Below are 16225 nucleotides of genomic sequence, written 5' to 3' on the forward strand. Positions count from 1 at the left end.
TCATGGACTTATGTTTTATTTATAGTTGGGAAAACAACTAAACAAACAAAAAACAGTTGAAGCTAAAACAGCCTTTTTTCAGTAGATGCGAACGTCAATTGGTCTCATTTTGTTTTATTCAGGCATTTCATTTTCAGAAACACACAGGAAAACCTAAACCCGGAGGACGAGGTGGACGAGTTCCTGGGCCGAGCCATCGACGCCCGGAGCATCGACCGGCTGCGATCGGAGCACGTCAAGAAGTTCCTGCTCACCTTCAGAGAGCCTGACCTGGAGAAGAAGGTTATGCCAGGACACACACACACACACACTGCCAATATAGCAGCAAATAATTGGCCGTGACAAGCAATCTTCGCCATGCAAAAAGCTCCTCTCCTCTCTTTTCTGTCCCTGGAGGAAGTCAGTCAAAGGGAAATGTAACAGAGAAATGCAGGAAGTGGGCTTTAAATGGGGAGGAGACAGCTCCAGAAGGAAAGAGCAAGTAAACCGCTTCAGACAGTGAAGGATGGGCTGAGAAAAGCACCTAGAGTTTGTGTTGTTACAGAACAATTTGAGGGTGTTGGGGGTGGGGGGGTAAAAGAGTTGAAGCCTATTATCAAGTCTCCATCACTTTTCTCTTTCTGTTGTGGTGAAAGTGAAAACTTAGAGCGGATCAAAAGGATTTTTGACTTTCTGTATGTGAGATTCTGCCTCCAGACTCACGTACAGCCTCATCAGACTATTGAATCACACCTTGGTCTGTTCTTTTTCAGGAGCCATCAGTCCAGCAACAACATGCAGAGCTGTAAAATGTTACCTTCTGTTAACCCTCTGAACCCTAAAATCCACCAGTGAGTTAGAAAGGCATGTCAGCTTTAAAAGAAATTCCAAAACTACACCATTTATCACAGTTGTAAACTGTAAAAACAGAGCTTGGATTTTCATCTCTAAGAAATCAAAACTAAATATAAGTTGTGATATTTCATTACAGCATTGCTTTATTCTACTAGCTGAATCCTGACAAAGAAAAGAAAAATTCAGAAATTCTCGGCCAAAATAACACCAGTCATCACAATCAGAAACATTGAGAACTAAGCAAATCCTTGGATTATCATCTCTAAGAAAACAAAACCAAATATAGTCTTAAAATTATGATATTTCATTGCTTTATTATTCTGCATATCTTATTTCAAAATATGCCCAAAATTTAAGATTTGCAGTAACCAGATTCTGTAAAATAGAAGAAAAAAAATGCACTTCTCAGCCAAAATTACACCATTTATCACAGCCAGAAACTGTAAAAACAGAATTAATCCTCAGATTTTCATCTCTTAGAACACAGCCAAATAGAAATTGTGATATGCATCAAATCATTGCTTTATTCTACATATCTCATATTAAAATTTGCCAAAATTACCAATTTCTAATAAGAAAATTCTGTACTAAAGAGAAAAATTCTGCACTTCTTTGCCAAAATTGCACCATCGATCACAACCATAAACTGTAATTTAAAAAGATTTGCCAAAAACTGACCATTTGCAGTAACCAGATTTTGCAAAAAAGGAAACATTCTGCACTCCTCGTCCAAAATTACACCATTCACCAAATTCACCAAAAAATAACAAGTTTCAGTAAAGGGATTCTGTAAAAAACAGAAAATTCAGCACTTCTTGCTGCAATTGAGGCTGCAGCTTCAAGTCCTTGAATCCACATCAAGTCTTCACAAATAAATTCGAAGTCAAGAACGAGTGCTTCGGGTTGGAATGCTGACTAATGAAGTGACAGCCAGCCTTCAAATATTTTCCTTTTAAAGCAGCTCTGTCTACTGTGTTGAGTCCTCGGCCTTTCAGTGCAGACACTCAAATGTGGATAATCAAATGTTCAAGTTCTTGTCTTGTCTTATTTACATTTTGTTTTATTTTAATTATTCATCAGCTCAGAACTTGAGATTTTGAAGTGTTTTCTTTGTAATTTCAAATATGAAACCGGAACTGAAATGACTCAAACACTGAGGGGGATGAGAATGAAGATTTAATAAGATTTTAAATATAAAAATAATACAAATTCATGTCTCAAAGTGCTTTTTCCATTTTTATGACTTGTCTTGAGTGTCAAGAGAACAGCTCTGCTACGTGCTTGTGTTGCATTCATGTACTGATTCCAAAATACGAGCTTTGACACCTCCAGAGACAAAACCAAGTCAGATTTTTCACCTGTTTTGATTGATTGATTAATGCATCTTGTTCTCAGCGGGACAGGATCTAAGAAAAGTCTCTTGTCAAATTTTGAACTGCTGTTTCTTTCTTTTCTCCTCTTCTGGTTTCTTCCTGCAGTATTCTAAACAGGTGGACTCCAGGTTTGGAGCTTATGTCGCCTGCGCCTCCCTCGTCTTTCTCTTCATCTGCTTCATCCAGATCGTCATCGTGCCATCGTGAGTTTGAAATAATGCAGAGAATCTGAAATCATCACTGAAATAGGAAAATATCTTTAACGATGCATTTTTACAATTCATTTTTTGCACAAAATTACTTTGTAATGTTGAATACAATCCCACATTTATCTCTGAAGCACAAACAACTAAAGAACATCTGAACACAAAAGGTACAACAGAAAAATGCTTTGACAGGTAAGTTTCTGCTATATTCACACATTTCAACTATGAAATCATCAGTCCGCTATCAAGATATATTTCTGCACATTCTTTGCCCACAGATCAAATACAAAAGCAGGAAGCCTCATTACCTCTCTGTTTTCTTTATTGGTAATTCTGAGATACTTTACATTAGCTATAAGGTATTTCATTAAATTATTGGTTTGTGTCAAAGAAAATTCGCCAAAAACTAACCACTTATAGTAACCATGAAAAAGTTCTGCACAAGACAACCAACCATAGGGGGAATTTTTTTTCCAAAAAAGATTGTATTCAACATTACAAAAGTAACTTTGTGCAAAAAAAAATTCAACATGAAAATGTTTTTTAAAAGAGCATTTCCTGTTTCAATGATAGAAGTATAGCACAAGTATTGCCCAAACTGTCAAAAATGAATACTGTTTAAGGAGGTTTTCCCTCACATTGTGATTTCATTGGCAACCCAGATTCCTCCTTCTCTGCACCACAGAAAACCTACCCAGGAATTAGTCTGATTCTAAAACACTGCAAGTATTTACAAACCCATCTTCATTCCAGATATGGACCACATACAGCAGTGCCTAACCTTTGTTCTAAACCTGCCGAGATTAAAGCCTATGAATTAATTTGCTATGTAATATGCGAGAATGCAAACACTTCTCAGCTAAAATGAAGCCATTTATCACAGCCAGAAACTGTAAAAACAGAGCGAATCCTTGGATTTTTAACTCGAAGAAAACTAAACTAAATATGAATTGTGATATTTCATCAAACCATCACTTTATTCTACATGTCTTATCTGAAAAAATGCCAAAAATTAATGATTTGCATAACCAGATTCTGTAAAAAAAAAACAACAAAAAAAACAAAAACAAATCTGCACTTCAAAATTACACCATTCATCACAGCCAGAAACTGTAAAAACAGAGTGAATGCTTAGATTGTCATCTCTTAGAAAACCAAATATAGGCTTAAAATGGTGATATTTCATCAAAATTGCCTTATTCTACTCGTCTCATTTAAAAAAATTCACCAAAAATTAACCACTTCCTGATTCTGCAAAAAAAAAGGATCTACATTTCTCCGCCAAAATTACACCATTCTTCACAGCCAGAAACTGTAGAAACAGAGTGAATCCTTGGATTTTCATCTGTTAGAAAACCAAATATAGGCTTAAAATGGTGATATTTCATCAAAATTGCTTTATTCTACTAGTCTCATTTGAAAATTCACCAAAAATTAACCACTTCTAGTATCCCAATTCTGCAAAAAAAATAAAGAATCTGCACTTCTCGGCCAAAATTACACCATTCATCACAGCCAGAAACTGTAAAACCAGAGCGCATCCTTGGATTTTTAACTGTACGAAAACAAAACCAAATATAAATTGTGATATTTCATCATACATCAGCTATAAGCTGACAAACCTTAAGGTGAGTCATGCTGATATGCAAACACACCATGCTAGAAACACCTCAAAACACCAAAATAGACTGATATCAAAGGTTAGAATGTAGTTACTAATGTTTGCTAAGAGTCAGTTTCTGAAAGGCTTCTTGTGGAGAAAGTAGACACATAAGATGACGACATGCTTTACACTGTAAATTTTTTTTAAACAGCCAAAACCTACATGAGACACCAAAAACTTAAAGCTGCAATGTGTAGGATTTATTAGGTACAAGCACTGAGGTTACATATTGATACTGAATGAATGCCTCCAACTCACTTTCCCTCAGGAAAACCAACAGAGGCCACTAAAATATGAAAAACCTCCTTTAAAACCAATGGATGCTTTCCAATATTCATCCATCTGGTTCACCGGAAAAAGGATTTAGTGCCTCCTAATATATATAGAATGTCCAATGCAGCGCAGCAAAATGCCCAGATGTCCGGCTACATCTGTTCACATTTTGCTGTTTACAAGCCAACATGTTTTTCGGGCCATTCTGACCCACAATCCTCTGCACAGCTACATCACATATGTCTCGTGTGAGTACCAACAACTTAAACCACCAACTGTGAAGAGACAGATGGATGCAGCGGTGAAAGTTTAAGGCGCAATAATATGAAGAAGTATTGCATGTATGTTGCATGAAACTTTATGTACTTTGTAAAGGCAGCAGCATGAGGTTTGGAACACAGGTTGGGTGTAACAATTTGGGTAAAATATCTGTATCAGATTTTTCAAACATACATTGTGATATTATTATTTTATAAAGTCAAGATTCAGCTCAATATTCACTGTTTTAAGATGGAACACATGATGGAGCAGTACTAAATGAGATCCCATCAGAAGTTTCACTGTCAAAGAACATTAAAACAACAGTTTAAATCCTGTAGTGTAGACGAGGATGATGAAGACGGAAGGGGTCCAAAATAAGAGCCGGCACCATTTTGAAGCTGTTCCATACCTCCCATTGTGATGGGCTGTGTCTGGTAGCGAGCACCGGCCCTGCATCAGATGTGCTGCATAACTTGTAAAAACTTTTACCTTGTGTTTTTGCATATTTTTTTGCAAATTCCAATTTGAATTTTGAATAATTTCTCAGCCCTAATCTGCAAAAAAAAAAAAGAAAACATATTTTATTCCCAGGTGATATAATTCAAGCTTAATATTCACTGTGTAAAAGATTTAAAACATGTCATGAAGCATTACCATGAGATGCTATCATTATTGTTACTGTCACACAAAAAGGATGGAAGGAATACTTTGAAACTAGTAAAGCAACAGTTTAAATGTTACGTCAGACATGCTGCATAAGTTATATATACAGACTTCAGTGTTTCCTCTGCATTCATTCAGCAGCGGCGGCCCGCTGCTTCTGAATCCTAGCGCGGCTCCTTCAAATTTCATTCTTTTTTTTTGTTTAATTGTCACAAATACACCGCATGTCTCCACCTTCACAGCAGAGTTCTGCACTGTGTCGGGTACTCGCGAGTACAAAGGTAAACTACAGATAACTATCTTGTTCAGTATCTACTCTTTGATACGTCGGGTTAATACGACACTGATGTCGCGAGGCGCGGCCTTGAAAGTGACGTCGCGTCACCAGGCAGCGGGTCACGGAGGTCAGAGAGTCAGAGGAATTTCGTCTTGGAAAATAGGGCAGCGACTTACCAGAGAAAAGTTATAAGCTTAAGATAACTCATAATAGATTTTACAAGTTAAACAGACATTCACAAAATATTGATGTTTCGCTAACTTTACGTAACATATCGGTAGCTTCAGTTCATTGGGCTGAGCATTAAGCTAATATCTACACATCATGATGTAACTGCTGACTGCATTTTCAGATGAGCTTGTTCAAATATTTTTATTTTTTTATTTTTTTATTTTTTTTTTTTTACATTCAGCCTTTAAAAGGCCATTTTCAACTGGCCATTCAATAAACAGGTTGTACAAGTAAAATCTGCAGTCAAGTGTCATTGTTTATGTCGCCACGGCTCCCAGAGAGCCTGCCGCCGCTGCTGAAAAAAAATCCTGGAGGAAACACTGGACTTTTAACCCTTGCTCTACATTTTCTGAAAATTCTGATTTGAATTTTGAATAATTTCTCAGCTTTAGTCTGCAAAAAAAAAACAAACAAACAGAAGAAGCAACAAGTCTAATTTCCAGGTGATTTGTGATTGAAAACACAGTTCTGAAGATTATATTGCATTTCTGTTAAATGACCCCCCTGAATCCTACACACTTGGTCCTTTAATACAAGAAAATGCTCATAATTAAAACTTGAGTTCCTTCTTTTTTTTACTGTCTAGCTTTGTGAGTATAATTTTTATATTTCCAAATTAGTATTGTCCTATTACAGTTTTTCTCAACTGATAAGACACTGTTCCTGAAAAATAGCACACATTTCCCAACACACTGCGCATTTTTTTTATTTGAACAATATTCACAAAGCACTGCACACTTGTGTCAAAAGTGCACTTTGTTGTCAAAATCTGAACTTTGTTTTCAAAATTAAGACACACGAAGCAAAAGTAGGACACTGCACTGCTAAATACAAAACACTCTTCTCTCACTGTGTTTTCACATGAAGTGTAAAAAAAAGATACAGTCCTCAAAAATGACAACTTAAACACAAATGCATCCTATAAATGAATCAGAGGGGGCCATTGCAGTGTCTGACTGTACAATATAAAATAAAAATAATGTTAGGCAAAAAATACAGCACTGTATTGTACACATCATGCAAATATTTACACCACGTCTGCATCAATTCTTTCAGCCTGGTCAGACCACAGGACCTCATCAACATCACAAGCTATGTTTTCTCTGAAAGAAAGACCTAGTGTGTCTGATCCAGCCCTGACATGCATCAACAGAAACATCACCACATGCCAAGACCACTGATTGCAAGAGATTTTCCCAAAGTATGGCTGCCACTCATATACCTTCCACCTCCATGTAGAGAAGAATTCTTCTATAGGATTCAGAAAGGGAGAATATGGTGGCAGAAAAAACACAATAACTTCAGGGTTCATATTGAAACATTCCCAAATCAATAGTCCTCTATGAAAACTAACATTGTCCCAGATGTATTCATGTGTATCATCAAAATCCAACTGAAAAACTCTAGAACAAACGCACAAAAAACAGAGAAAAAGTCAGTCATGTACACTTTCTGTAATTTTACCAGCACTTGTGAAGCAGAGTTATACATTAGATTTTTTACAGTCTTCTCAGAACATTTCTGACTGCTTGTATAGTTCAAGTATAGACATGTCACTGAAGTGACAAACAACATTTACATACATGTAAAGTAAACCACAGTAAACCTGAAACTATTTATTTTATGCACCATCTTTACCATCTGCTGACCTTAACAACAGATTGCATCCTGAACAGCTAATTCTGCTTCCCAGCAGGTTTCATAGTGTGCAGTTCATTGGTAAAAGTGTTTTCAGTTTTGACCTGTTGTGTCTTAATTGTGACAGCAGTGTTGGAACAGTGCCCCAATTCTGCTTCCTAGTGTTCACTTTTTGAAAAATGTGTGATATGAGTGAAAAAGTGTGTTCAAATGAGCAAAAAACGTGTTCAGTCTTTTGCAAAAAGAGTGCAAGAGTTTTGGAAACTGTGTGCAAACCATGAATAGTGTCCAAGGTTTTGACAGCAGAGTCCTGTTTTTGAGAAATGTGTGCAGTCAGTTGGTGGCTGTGTGCAGTGAATGGAATTTAGTGTCTTATCAACTGAGAAAAACTGTAAAGGTAGGCTCAGATGATAAAACAAGTTAATCTGGTAGACGACATAGTCAAAGTCAAATTGCCTTTTTTTTTATAATCCAATAACCCCAAACTTTCCCTTATTAATCCCATACATCTAATCTATTAACATCTAATACGTCAATATATATTTAAAAAATCCTTCAGTTGAACAAACATGTAAACTATATTTACTCTCTGAAGTCTGGTCTTTAATCTCAGCGGCCTCTCAAACCCTCCACATTTCTTCAATGTCTCCTGCAAGTTCTTTCATCTTTTGCCCTAAAACCAGAATAGACGAGTAATAGAAGATGATGAGTCATAAAAGAGAATATCAAATCAAAATAGCTGTAATTGCAGGCAAGCAATGGACGGATTCAAACAGCTTTGGAAGGTTTAGTCTCAAAGCGATCCCTCTTTTTTTTTTCTTCCCCTCCTGCTCACAAACTTCTCTCCCTGCCCATCTCTCAGTATTGATCTTCTTTAGCCGGCATCTTTATTAACCTTTCTCCTTGATCCTTCTCATCTCTCCACTCCCCTTTTGTGTTTTATTCCCGTTTCAGTCTTCTCAGAGCCCCCCCCCCCGCCATGTCCTCACTGCCTCCTTTTTCTCTTTGTTTAATCAGTTTTCCCTCATCACTTTTTTTTAAAGCCCTCTTCACACTGTCTCTCCTCTGTTGAATCAGAATCAGAATCAGAATGAGTTTTATTGCCATTGTTCATGAGGTTCACAAACGAGGAATTTGACTCAGTGCAATGCTGCTACATTAAACATTTAACAAATAGAGAGATAAAAATAAAGATAAAAATAAAGATAAAGATAAAGTAAATACTATAATAAAAGCTAACATCTACTATAATAAAAACTAACATCTAAGTACACTGTACAACAAAAAAGTGACTAAGTGAATAAAGTGACCAGTAGCAGCAGGTGGTGGGGGCCACCACGTAGTGCAAATGTTGACTGTGGCATAATGTTTGAAGAATGTTTGAGAAATAACATAGCTAGAGTCCTGATTTTTTTTAGGTTCATTGATATGCACAGATGGTCCTAAATGGTATAACTATGCTTTGATAGATTATTATAAACCAGTTACAGGATGGTGCAAATTGGGTCAAACAATGTCCACGTTTGTTCTATTCCAAGCATAAAACCTTTATTATTCACCCTAAGAGGCAGATGTTTTGCTGTGATTGGCAACAATAGGAGTATTAAACTTGTGGAGTTTGGTGTCGGTCAGACTTTATGAGAGAAAAAAATATTGAAATGACATTTTTTGCATTTATGGCCAATATTTGAACATGTATTCAGATATACAGGTATGATGGTGAAATCAGTTCAATAGTGTCCCAACTGGAAGAGCTATAAAAATATTGTTGACCATGTGTAAAATCCATAGATAATGTTAGTTTTTGAGTTGAAAATTCTGAAAAGGGAAAGGTGGAATGTTGATTTTTACGTTTTCTTCAGTCCAACTGCTGGATCAGTGTTTAAGGTCCATAATTTGAAAAATAGCATTGCTAAAGTCTTGAAATTCTGCAGGTTTATTGATATGCACAGATGGTCTTCAATGGTACAAATCTGTTTTGATAGAATAATACAAACCAGTTATAAGATGGTGCAAATTTGGTCAAAAAATGGGCACTTTTTTTATTCCGATATTCCACCAACCATAAAAGCTTTATTGTTCACCCTAAGAGGCTGATTAATTAAGATGTGTCCAAACTGAGTTGAAAACTATCTGAGTGCTTAGAAACTTGTATAAAATGACTAAAAAATTGCCCAAAATGATTTGAAACCTGTCCACGATGACTGGGAAATTATCTAAAAGGATCCAAACGTGTCCGAATTGACTTGAAACTTGTACAAAATTGGTTTAAATTGGTCTAAAATGCTTTGAAACATGTACAAAATGACTTCAAATTTCCCACAGACAACTCCTCAGAGTCCTTCCTATGTCGTGTCCTCCTTCTTCTCTTTGTTTAATCTGTTTTCCTTCATCACATTTTTAACTATCTTCACACCTTCTCTCCTCTGGTTACTGTGGAATAATGTTTGAAGAATGTTTGAGAAATAACATAGAGTCCTAAAATTTTGCAGGTTCATTGATATGAACAGATGATCTTCAATAGTCCAGCCCTACTTTGATAGAATAATACAAACCAGTTATATGATGGTGCAAATTTGGTCAAAAAATGTCTATGTTTTTTATATTCCAATATTCCACCAACCATAAAACCTTTAGGGCTCACCATAAGAAGCTGATTACTTAAGATGTGTCCAAAATGAGTTGAAAACCACCTGAATGCTTAGAAACCTGTATAAAATGACTCGAATAATCCAAAATGCTTTGAAATCTGTCCCAGATGACTTGGAAATTGTCCAAAAGGATCCAAAGCTGTCTGAATTTACTTGAAACTTGCACAAAATTGTTTTAAATTGGTCTAAAATGTTTTGAAACAGAAAGACTAAAATTTCCCACAGACAGCACTTCAGAGACCCTCCTATGTCATGTCCTTCTCTTTCTTTAATCTGTTTTCCCTCATCACTTCTTTAACCCTCTTCACACCTTCTCTCCTCTGTTTACTGTACATTATCCTCTCTTTCACACCCACACATGTACAGTGTTTACATCGACATGAGCAGATGATGCTTCCAGTGTTGCCTCCTCTCCAACAAAACAGACTGGAGAGTAAAGCATTAAATAAAGACAGAAATAACACGTCCATAAACACTTCTTGTCTCTTTTTCAGCTCCAGGCTGATGATCGGCTTCTTCATCACCTGCCTCATTATCCTGATGGCCGTCATGTTCGTCTCAGCTGTTTACTGCTGTTTCGGGGTGAGAAGTCACCACCTGTGATGAATGAAGCTACCACAGAAGCTCTGATGCTTCTGATGGTGCAGATCCTGCAGACAGAAGAAATCGGCCAGACAGGAGTTCTTATAATGCAGAATGTAGTCTTGTAGGATATTTATCTCAAATGTCAAGAACGGACGTGGACTTTAACTTACTGATTCCTTTATTCCATTTAAAGGCAGACATCACAGAGGTAAATCTGTAAAAGTTTTATCAGGCTGTGGTTGCCATAAATGATAGATTATATCAGTGATCTGAAATATTACACATACGCTGCTCCTGACCTCCTGGCAGGTGCTTTTTAGCTCATTCTGACATTTTTGTGAGTCTGATGATGCGAAATGAGCTGATATATGAGAATGTGTTTCTTGTATTTGGGGTTTTGTAACTGAGCGGTTTTCAGTCAATTACAAACCTCTTTAGTTCACTCTAGTTTTGTCTTTAAACTTTTTATTTATAACATTTTTTTAAAGGAACATTTACAGAACAAGGAACAGGGGAACCATATTCCCAACAAAAACAAAATTAATAATAACAAAAAAAAGAGAATTAAAATTGATAAAATAATAATGGAAAAAATATAAACAAAAAAATTCTAAAGTAAATTAGAAAAATAAAAACAAGGGGAGGGGTCTCGGAATGAATTACAAGTCTTTGCTTCACAATAACAGGGTATCGCAATGACAATAGTAGTTAGTGTTTATCTGTTTCAGTGGCTAAATACACAGACCATTTTTTCCATCATTTTTCTCATTGGTCTTTTTCTTTCTTATAGAGTAGGTCATTTGCTCAAGAATATGCAACTGCTTAATAATGTTGAAAAAGAGGGCTGTGGTAGGGCAGTTTTTCTGGAGTCAATGTTTTGTGATGGTTTTTTTACTTGCTGCCAGCAAAATCTTAAGGAGGTAAGCATCATTTGCGCTCATACCATCAGGGATGATCCCAAGATAAAGAGTTATAAATGTCAGGCAGATATTAAAACCTAGGACCTTTGATAGAATTCTCGTGCTGTCGTCTTGTTTGTTTTTTTTTTTTACTGTGGTCTTAACTCTCTTCGGCACCTTAATGTAAAATCCTTTAAACAGATTTTTATGAGAACAATTCTTGTGGTCATTTTGGTCAACTGAGATGCAATTTCCATCTTAAGTTAACAGTGGGTACAGCAGGTTCTATAAACAGCTTGTTTATGATGTGATTTCAGCATAACCTAAAGTCCTTTTTATGATTTACTGTCCCTCATAGGACAAAATTAGTAAAATATTATCGCTGTGACATTTTTTCCTGTGTTTACTTAGCTTTCTGCCTCCTTCTGATTGTTATTTATTTGATAAATAGACTAGAAGGAATGGTGCTTTTTATTATGATAACTTATGCTTCCTCGCATCCTTTCCCCTCCTGTGACTTGGAAATCATCCTCCTCTGCTATCATGGAGGATCTTCCAAGTACTTAAATGCACCTTGAGGAGAGAAGAGTCTACAGCAGAAGCTTAGCATGAGAAAACACTGGGGTATCTCACTTGGAAGCATTTTATTAAGTCGTGTGACATATAAATGCTGCATCTTCTTGGACAGTCGTTGGATTTGGTGATACAGCTGTGCAACACTTTATAAAATAACCAGTGTGGCTGGAGGAGGCTCCAGATCCTCCTAGGATTCACCCATGTTTTATTTACTCTATATTCACTCTTCCAGAAGCTTCCTCTTTCTTAGAGGTGCATTTAAGAAGATCCTCCATGATGACGGAGGATCACACAAGGATGCTTAAAGTTATTGTAATAAATAAAGCACCAACTAATGCCCTTTTTGTTTCTCAACTTTATGTTTGTATTTGTTACTATGAAGGTCCTCAGCTGTGTTGCCTTCATGAGATCAGTCAAATCTTCAATCAATTATTCAACCACTGAATGAACTGGATCTCCACTGATTATTATTTTTTAGTGATGTCTCTAAAAAAATATATTATTTTCTCCTGCCTGCTTTAACAAGGTCACTAATGCAGCAACTTTCCCCACAACTTTCTGTTAAGAAAACATTGTACCAATCAGATAAGTTTTGCAGCCAAACCATAAAAGTTTGATCCATCTATTGTGTCACTGCTGCTAATGAGTCATGAGGAAGAGGAAAGATTGAAAAAGCAAAAACTGAGCTGCTGTTTGAGTTTTATTGTACGATGAATCATGGCTCTGTTTAGACAAAAACACTCTTTTGCATCTGTTGAACATTCTGTGTTGTCAGTCTTCCATCTGTTCAAGCTGACCTGCATATTTTAGCTTTGTTGGATGCATTTCGGGATATTATAAGGATTGCAAAAATATATATATTTATTGACTGTTTTCTCTTTGATCTTCTGTACGCTTCAACTCTCCATGACTTCCTGGTTTTTTCCGTCCACCCAGATCTTCCCGGTTCCTCTGCAGACTCTTTCAAAGAGGATCGTCCAGTCTAGACTCAACAGCACTTTGGTCGGCGTCTTCACTATCATTGTCGTCTTTCTTTCTGCTTTCATCAATATTGTAAGTTCTCATTAAAAAAATCCCACCTTAATTCACCAAATTTGAATAATTCACACGTAGCTGTCTCATATTTCTCAGATTTTTTCTTTTTCTGTTGATGTTATTAGGTAAAACATGTAAAATCTTGGCTCACAGGTAACATTTTGAGTCAAAACACACAGACAGTGGGTTCATGTTGATTTTTGTGTTGTTTTCCTTGCGCCAATCTGTGGATCAATGTTTGAAGTGCTATAACTTCAGAAATAATGTAGCTAAAGTCCTGAAATTCTGCAGGTTTATTGAACAGATGGTCTTCAATGACCAACCTTGCTTTGATAGAATAATACCAACCAGTTATATGATGGTGCTAGGTTGGTCAAAAAATGTCCACGCTTTCTTTCAATTCCGATTTTCCACCAACCATAAAACCTGTATTTTTATTCCTAAGAGGTAGATTACGTCTCGAGAATGAGTTGAAAACAATCTGAAACTTCTCTAAATTGACTCAACAAATTGTCCAAAATGCTTTGAAACTTGTCCAAAATGAGATGAATTGTCCAGAAGGACCCAAACCTGTTTAAGTGACTTAAAACGTGTACAAAATTGGTTTGAATTGATCTAAAATGCTTTGAAATAAAACGACTCAAAATTTCCCACAGACAACCTAGGATACCAAATCTGGTATTACAACAATTTTAATATTTCTGTAAACTATGATATTAAATCCCACCATAAATCCTGATTCTTTGACACTAGAGTTTTTTCCCTGTGATTGGCACCAATAGAAGCTTTAAAAATGTAGATTGTCTTTTTGTTTTTGATTTTTTTACATCTGTGGCCAGTATTTTAACATGCATTGAGCAAGTATTATGGTGAAATCAGTTCAATAGAGGAAGAGTTATGCAAGATTGTTACTGGGCAAAAAGAAAAATGCTGGTTTTCCATGTCATAGTAACACATACCACCATAAGCCATTTTGTCCACTAGCATATATACCAGCGGATAACTGGCTTGTATTGTTCTATTAAAGCAGAGTTGTGCCACTGAAGATCAGATGTACGTATCAATGAGAAAATTTCAGGGCTCTGTCTACATTATTTCTCAAGTTATGGCACTTGAAACATTGATCCACAGATTGGAGCAACAAAAGCAATGCAAAATTGACATGAGCCATCTTCTTTAAGAATTTTGAACTCAGAAACTAACCAATGACCTCAGATTTTACACATCGTTGACTCAATCAATATTCAACACTTGAAAAAGAAATCAGCCAAATTCAAGGTCATCGGGTCTATTAGTATTGGTGAATTGAGGTGGAATGACCTGAGAGTCATTTTCTCACCCATAACGTAATGTTTAAAGCTCTGAGTATTTTGTAATCTTCTCATTTTGTAGAAACATGAAATTTTCTGATTCTGGGTTACCCGTTTCTACTCTGACGTGTTTCTCTGTAACCTTCAACCCTCCTCAGTTCACCTGCAGCAGCAACGACCTTCGGAGCTGCATCAAAGCGGAGCTGAACATCAGCCTGGACAGTGTGAACGCCTGCCACGCTCACCTCCTCAACTACAGCCTGGACGCTCCAAACAGCCCCTGTGGAGACGATGCTCTCATCTGCAGCTTTCCTGAGGTACAGGTGTGCTCTGTTCTCAATGTGTGTCTGAGCTCTTTAGCTTTCTAGTGTCATTTCTGACTCAAAATACTCTCCATGGTCGTATTTGGAAGCAAAAAAATGCACCGATTATTGTTTCTGATTTATGCCGACAATAAATGTCAAAGTAATGCAGCATATAAATCAATGGATTTCAAAGTGAAGCTTTTAACATCTTTAACTGAGATGAGCAAGATTTTTCTGAAACACTACAGCCAATTCATTCTAAGCATTTCTAATTAATGAGTAAAATGTTATTTTTTTTCTCTCTAAAGTGTGTCTGCAAAGAGCTTTTATTGCTTTTAGCGCAACATACTCTTGCAACAAAAAGAAATAAAAAATAAAAATCGAATATTAGTGAAGTGCTTATAATGCAATTGCACGATTTCAATGTCAGACCTCAAACAAGTGATATAATTTTTCATAGCAGAATCAAATGGGTGCTAAGTGAAGTTAATTGCGGCTGCGAATGTCAACATTTATTTTTCACAATAATGTCGGAATTACCAGTCAAGTGGTCAAATAGTGGGTTCATCAGCTGTTTTATAACTCCTCTGGATGCGAACATTTGTAGAAGGGTGTCTTTGTTGAACTTTCTGCTACTAATATGCACTTTATCTACGCAATATTAACACACTAGACTGAAAATATCCAACAAGGGCATAATTTTTAATGCACAAATACAGAAGAGGATTAGAGGTTCTGTAAAAACTTTGAATTCTGACTTAAAACTCAGACTTCTGAATTTAATTCAGATCTTTTTGAGTTTGAAGTTAAAATTTATACCAGTCATGATAAACAAAAGAACAAATTCTACAGAATTCTATGATTAAAAGCTATTTTGAAAAAAGCTCAAAATCTGAGTTTAAGTCCAAAATCTGAATGTGAGTGAGTGAGAAAAAAGTCAGTTAAACTCAGAATTCAAGAAAAAATAGAGATAAAAATGTGAATTGTGAGAAAAATGAAAAAAATAAATATCTGAGATTGATTTTTTTTTTTTAAAGAATACATTAAAAAAGATTTTTAAAACAATAAAAACATTGAATTCTGAAAAAAGAGCCACAATTAAACTGCTCAGAAAAATAAAAACTCCAAATTACAGTTTGAAGTCTGCATATGAGTGAGTTAGAAAAATGTCACAATTAAACTCAGAAGTCAGAGAACAAAGTCAGAATTTTTAGGAGAAAAAAGCCAGATTTAAAGTCAGAAATCTGAGAAAAAAGTCAACTCTCAGGGAAATGGGTGCTAAGTGAGGGTAACTGCAGCTGTGAATGTTAACATTTGGCTTGTTGATGTTGAAATTATCAGTTAGATAGTCAAATAGTGGGTTGAACTCCTCCAGATTCAGCCAGACCTGGTGCAAAACATAAATCCTGAAACATAAGACAAACACACCTTTCCATCCGTAATGT

The 16225-nt window shown here is 36.1% G+C and overlaps 1 protein-coding gene across 2 annotated transcripts in view; it reads left to right on the forward strand.

Annotated features, from left to right (window-relative positions):
- adcy5 (adenylate cyclase 5) overlaps positions 1–16225 on the forward strand; it is a 178934-nt gene that overhangs the window by 144078 nt on the left and 18631 nt on the right. The window contains exons 10-14 of one of the 2 annotated variants that reach the window (XM_023277993.3): positions 123–282; positions 2313–2410; positions 10565–10652; positions 13067–13183; positions 14634–14792. In XM_023277993.3, coding sequence (XP_023133761.1) covers positions 123–282; positions 2313–2410; positions 10565–10652; positions 13067–13183; positions 14634–14792 — 622 coding nt within the window. The remainder of the gene's footprint in view (positions 1–122; positions 283–2312; positions 2411–10564; positions 10653–13066; positions 13184–14633; positions 14793–16225) is intronic. The other variant, XM_035951777.2, reaches the window with a different exon arrangement.

Source organism: Amphiprion ocellaris, chromosome 11 (assembly GCF_022539595.1).
Source record: "Amphiprion ocellaris isolate individual 3 ecotype Okinawa chromosome 11, ASM2253959v1, whole genome shotgun sequence".
NCBI classification, from domain to species: Eukaryota; Metazoa; Chordata; class Actinopteri; family Pomacentridae; genus Amphiprion; species Amphiprion ocellaris.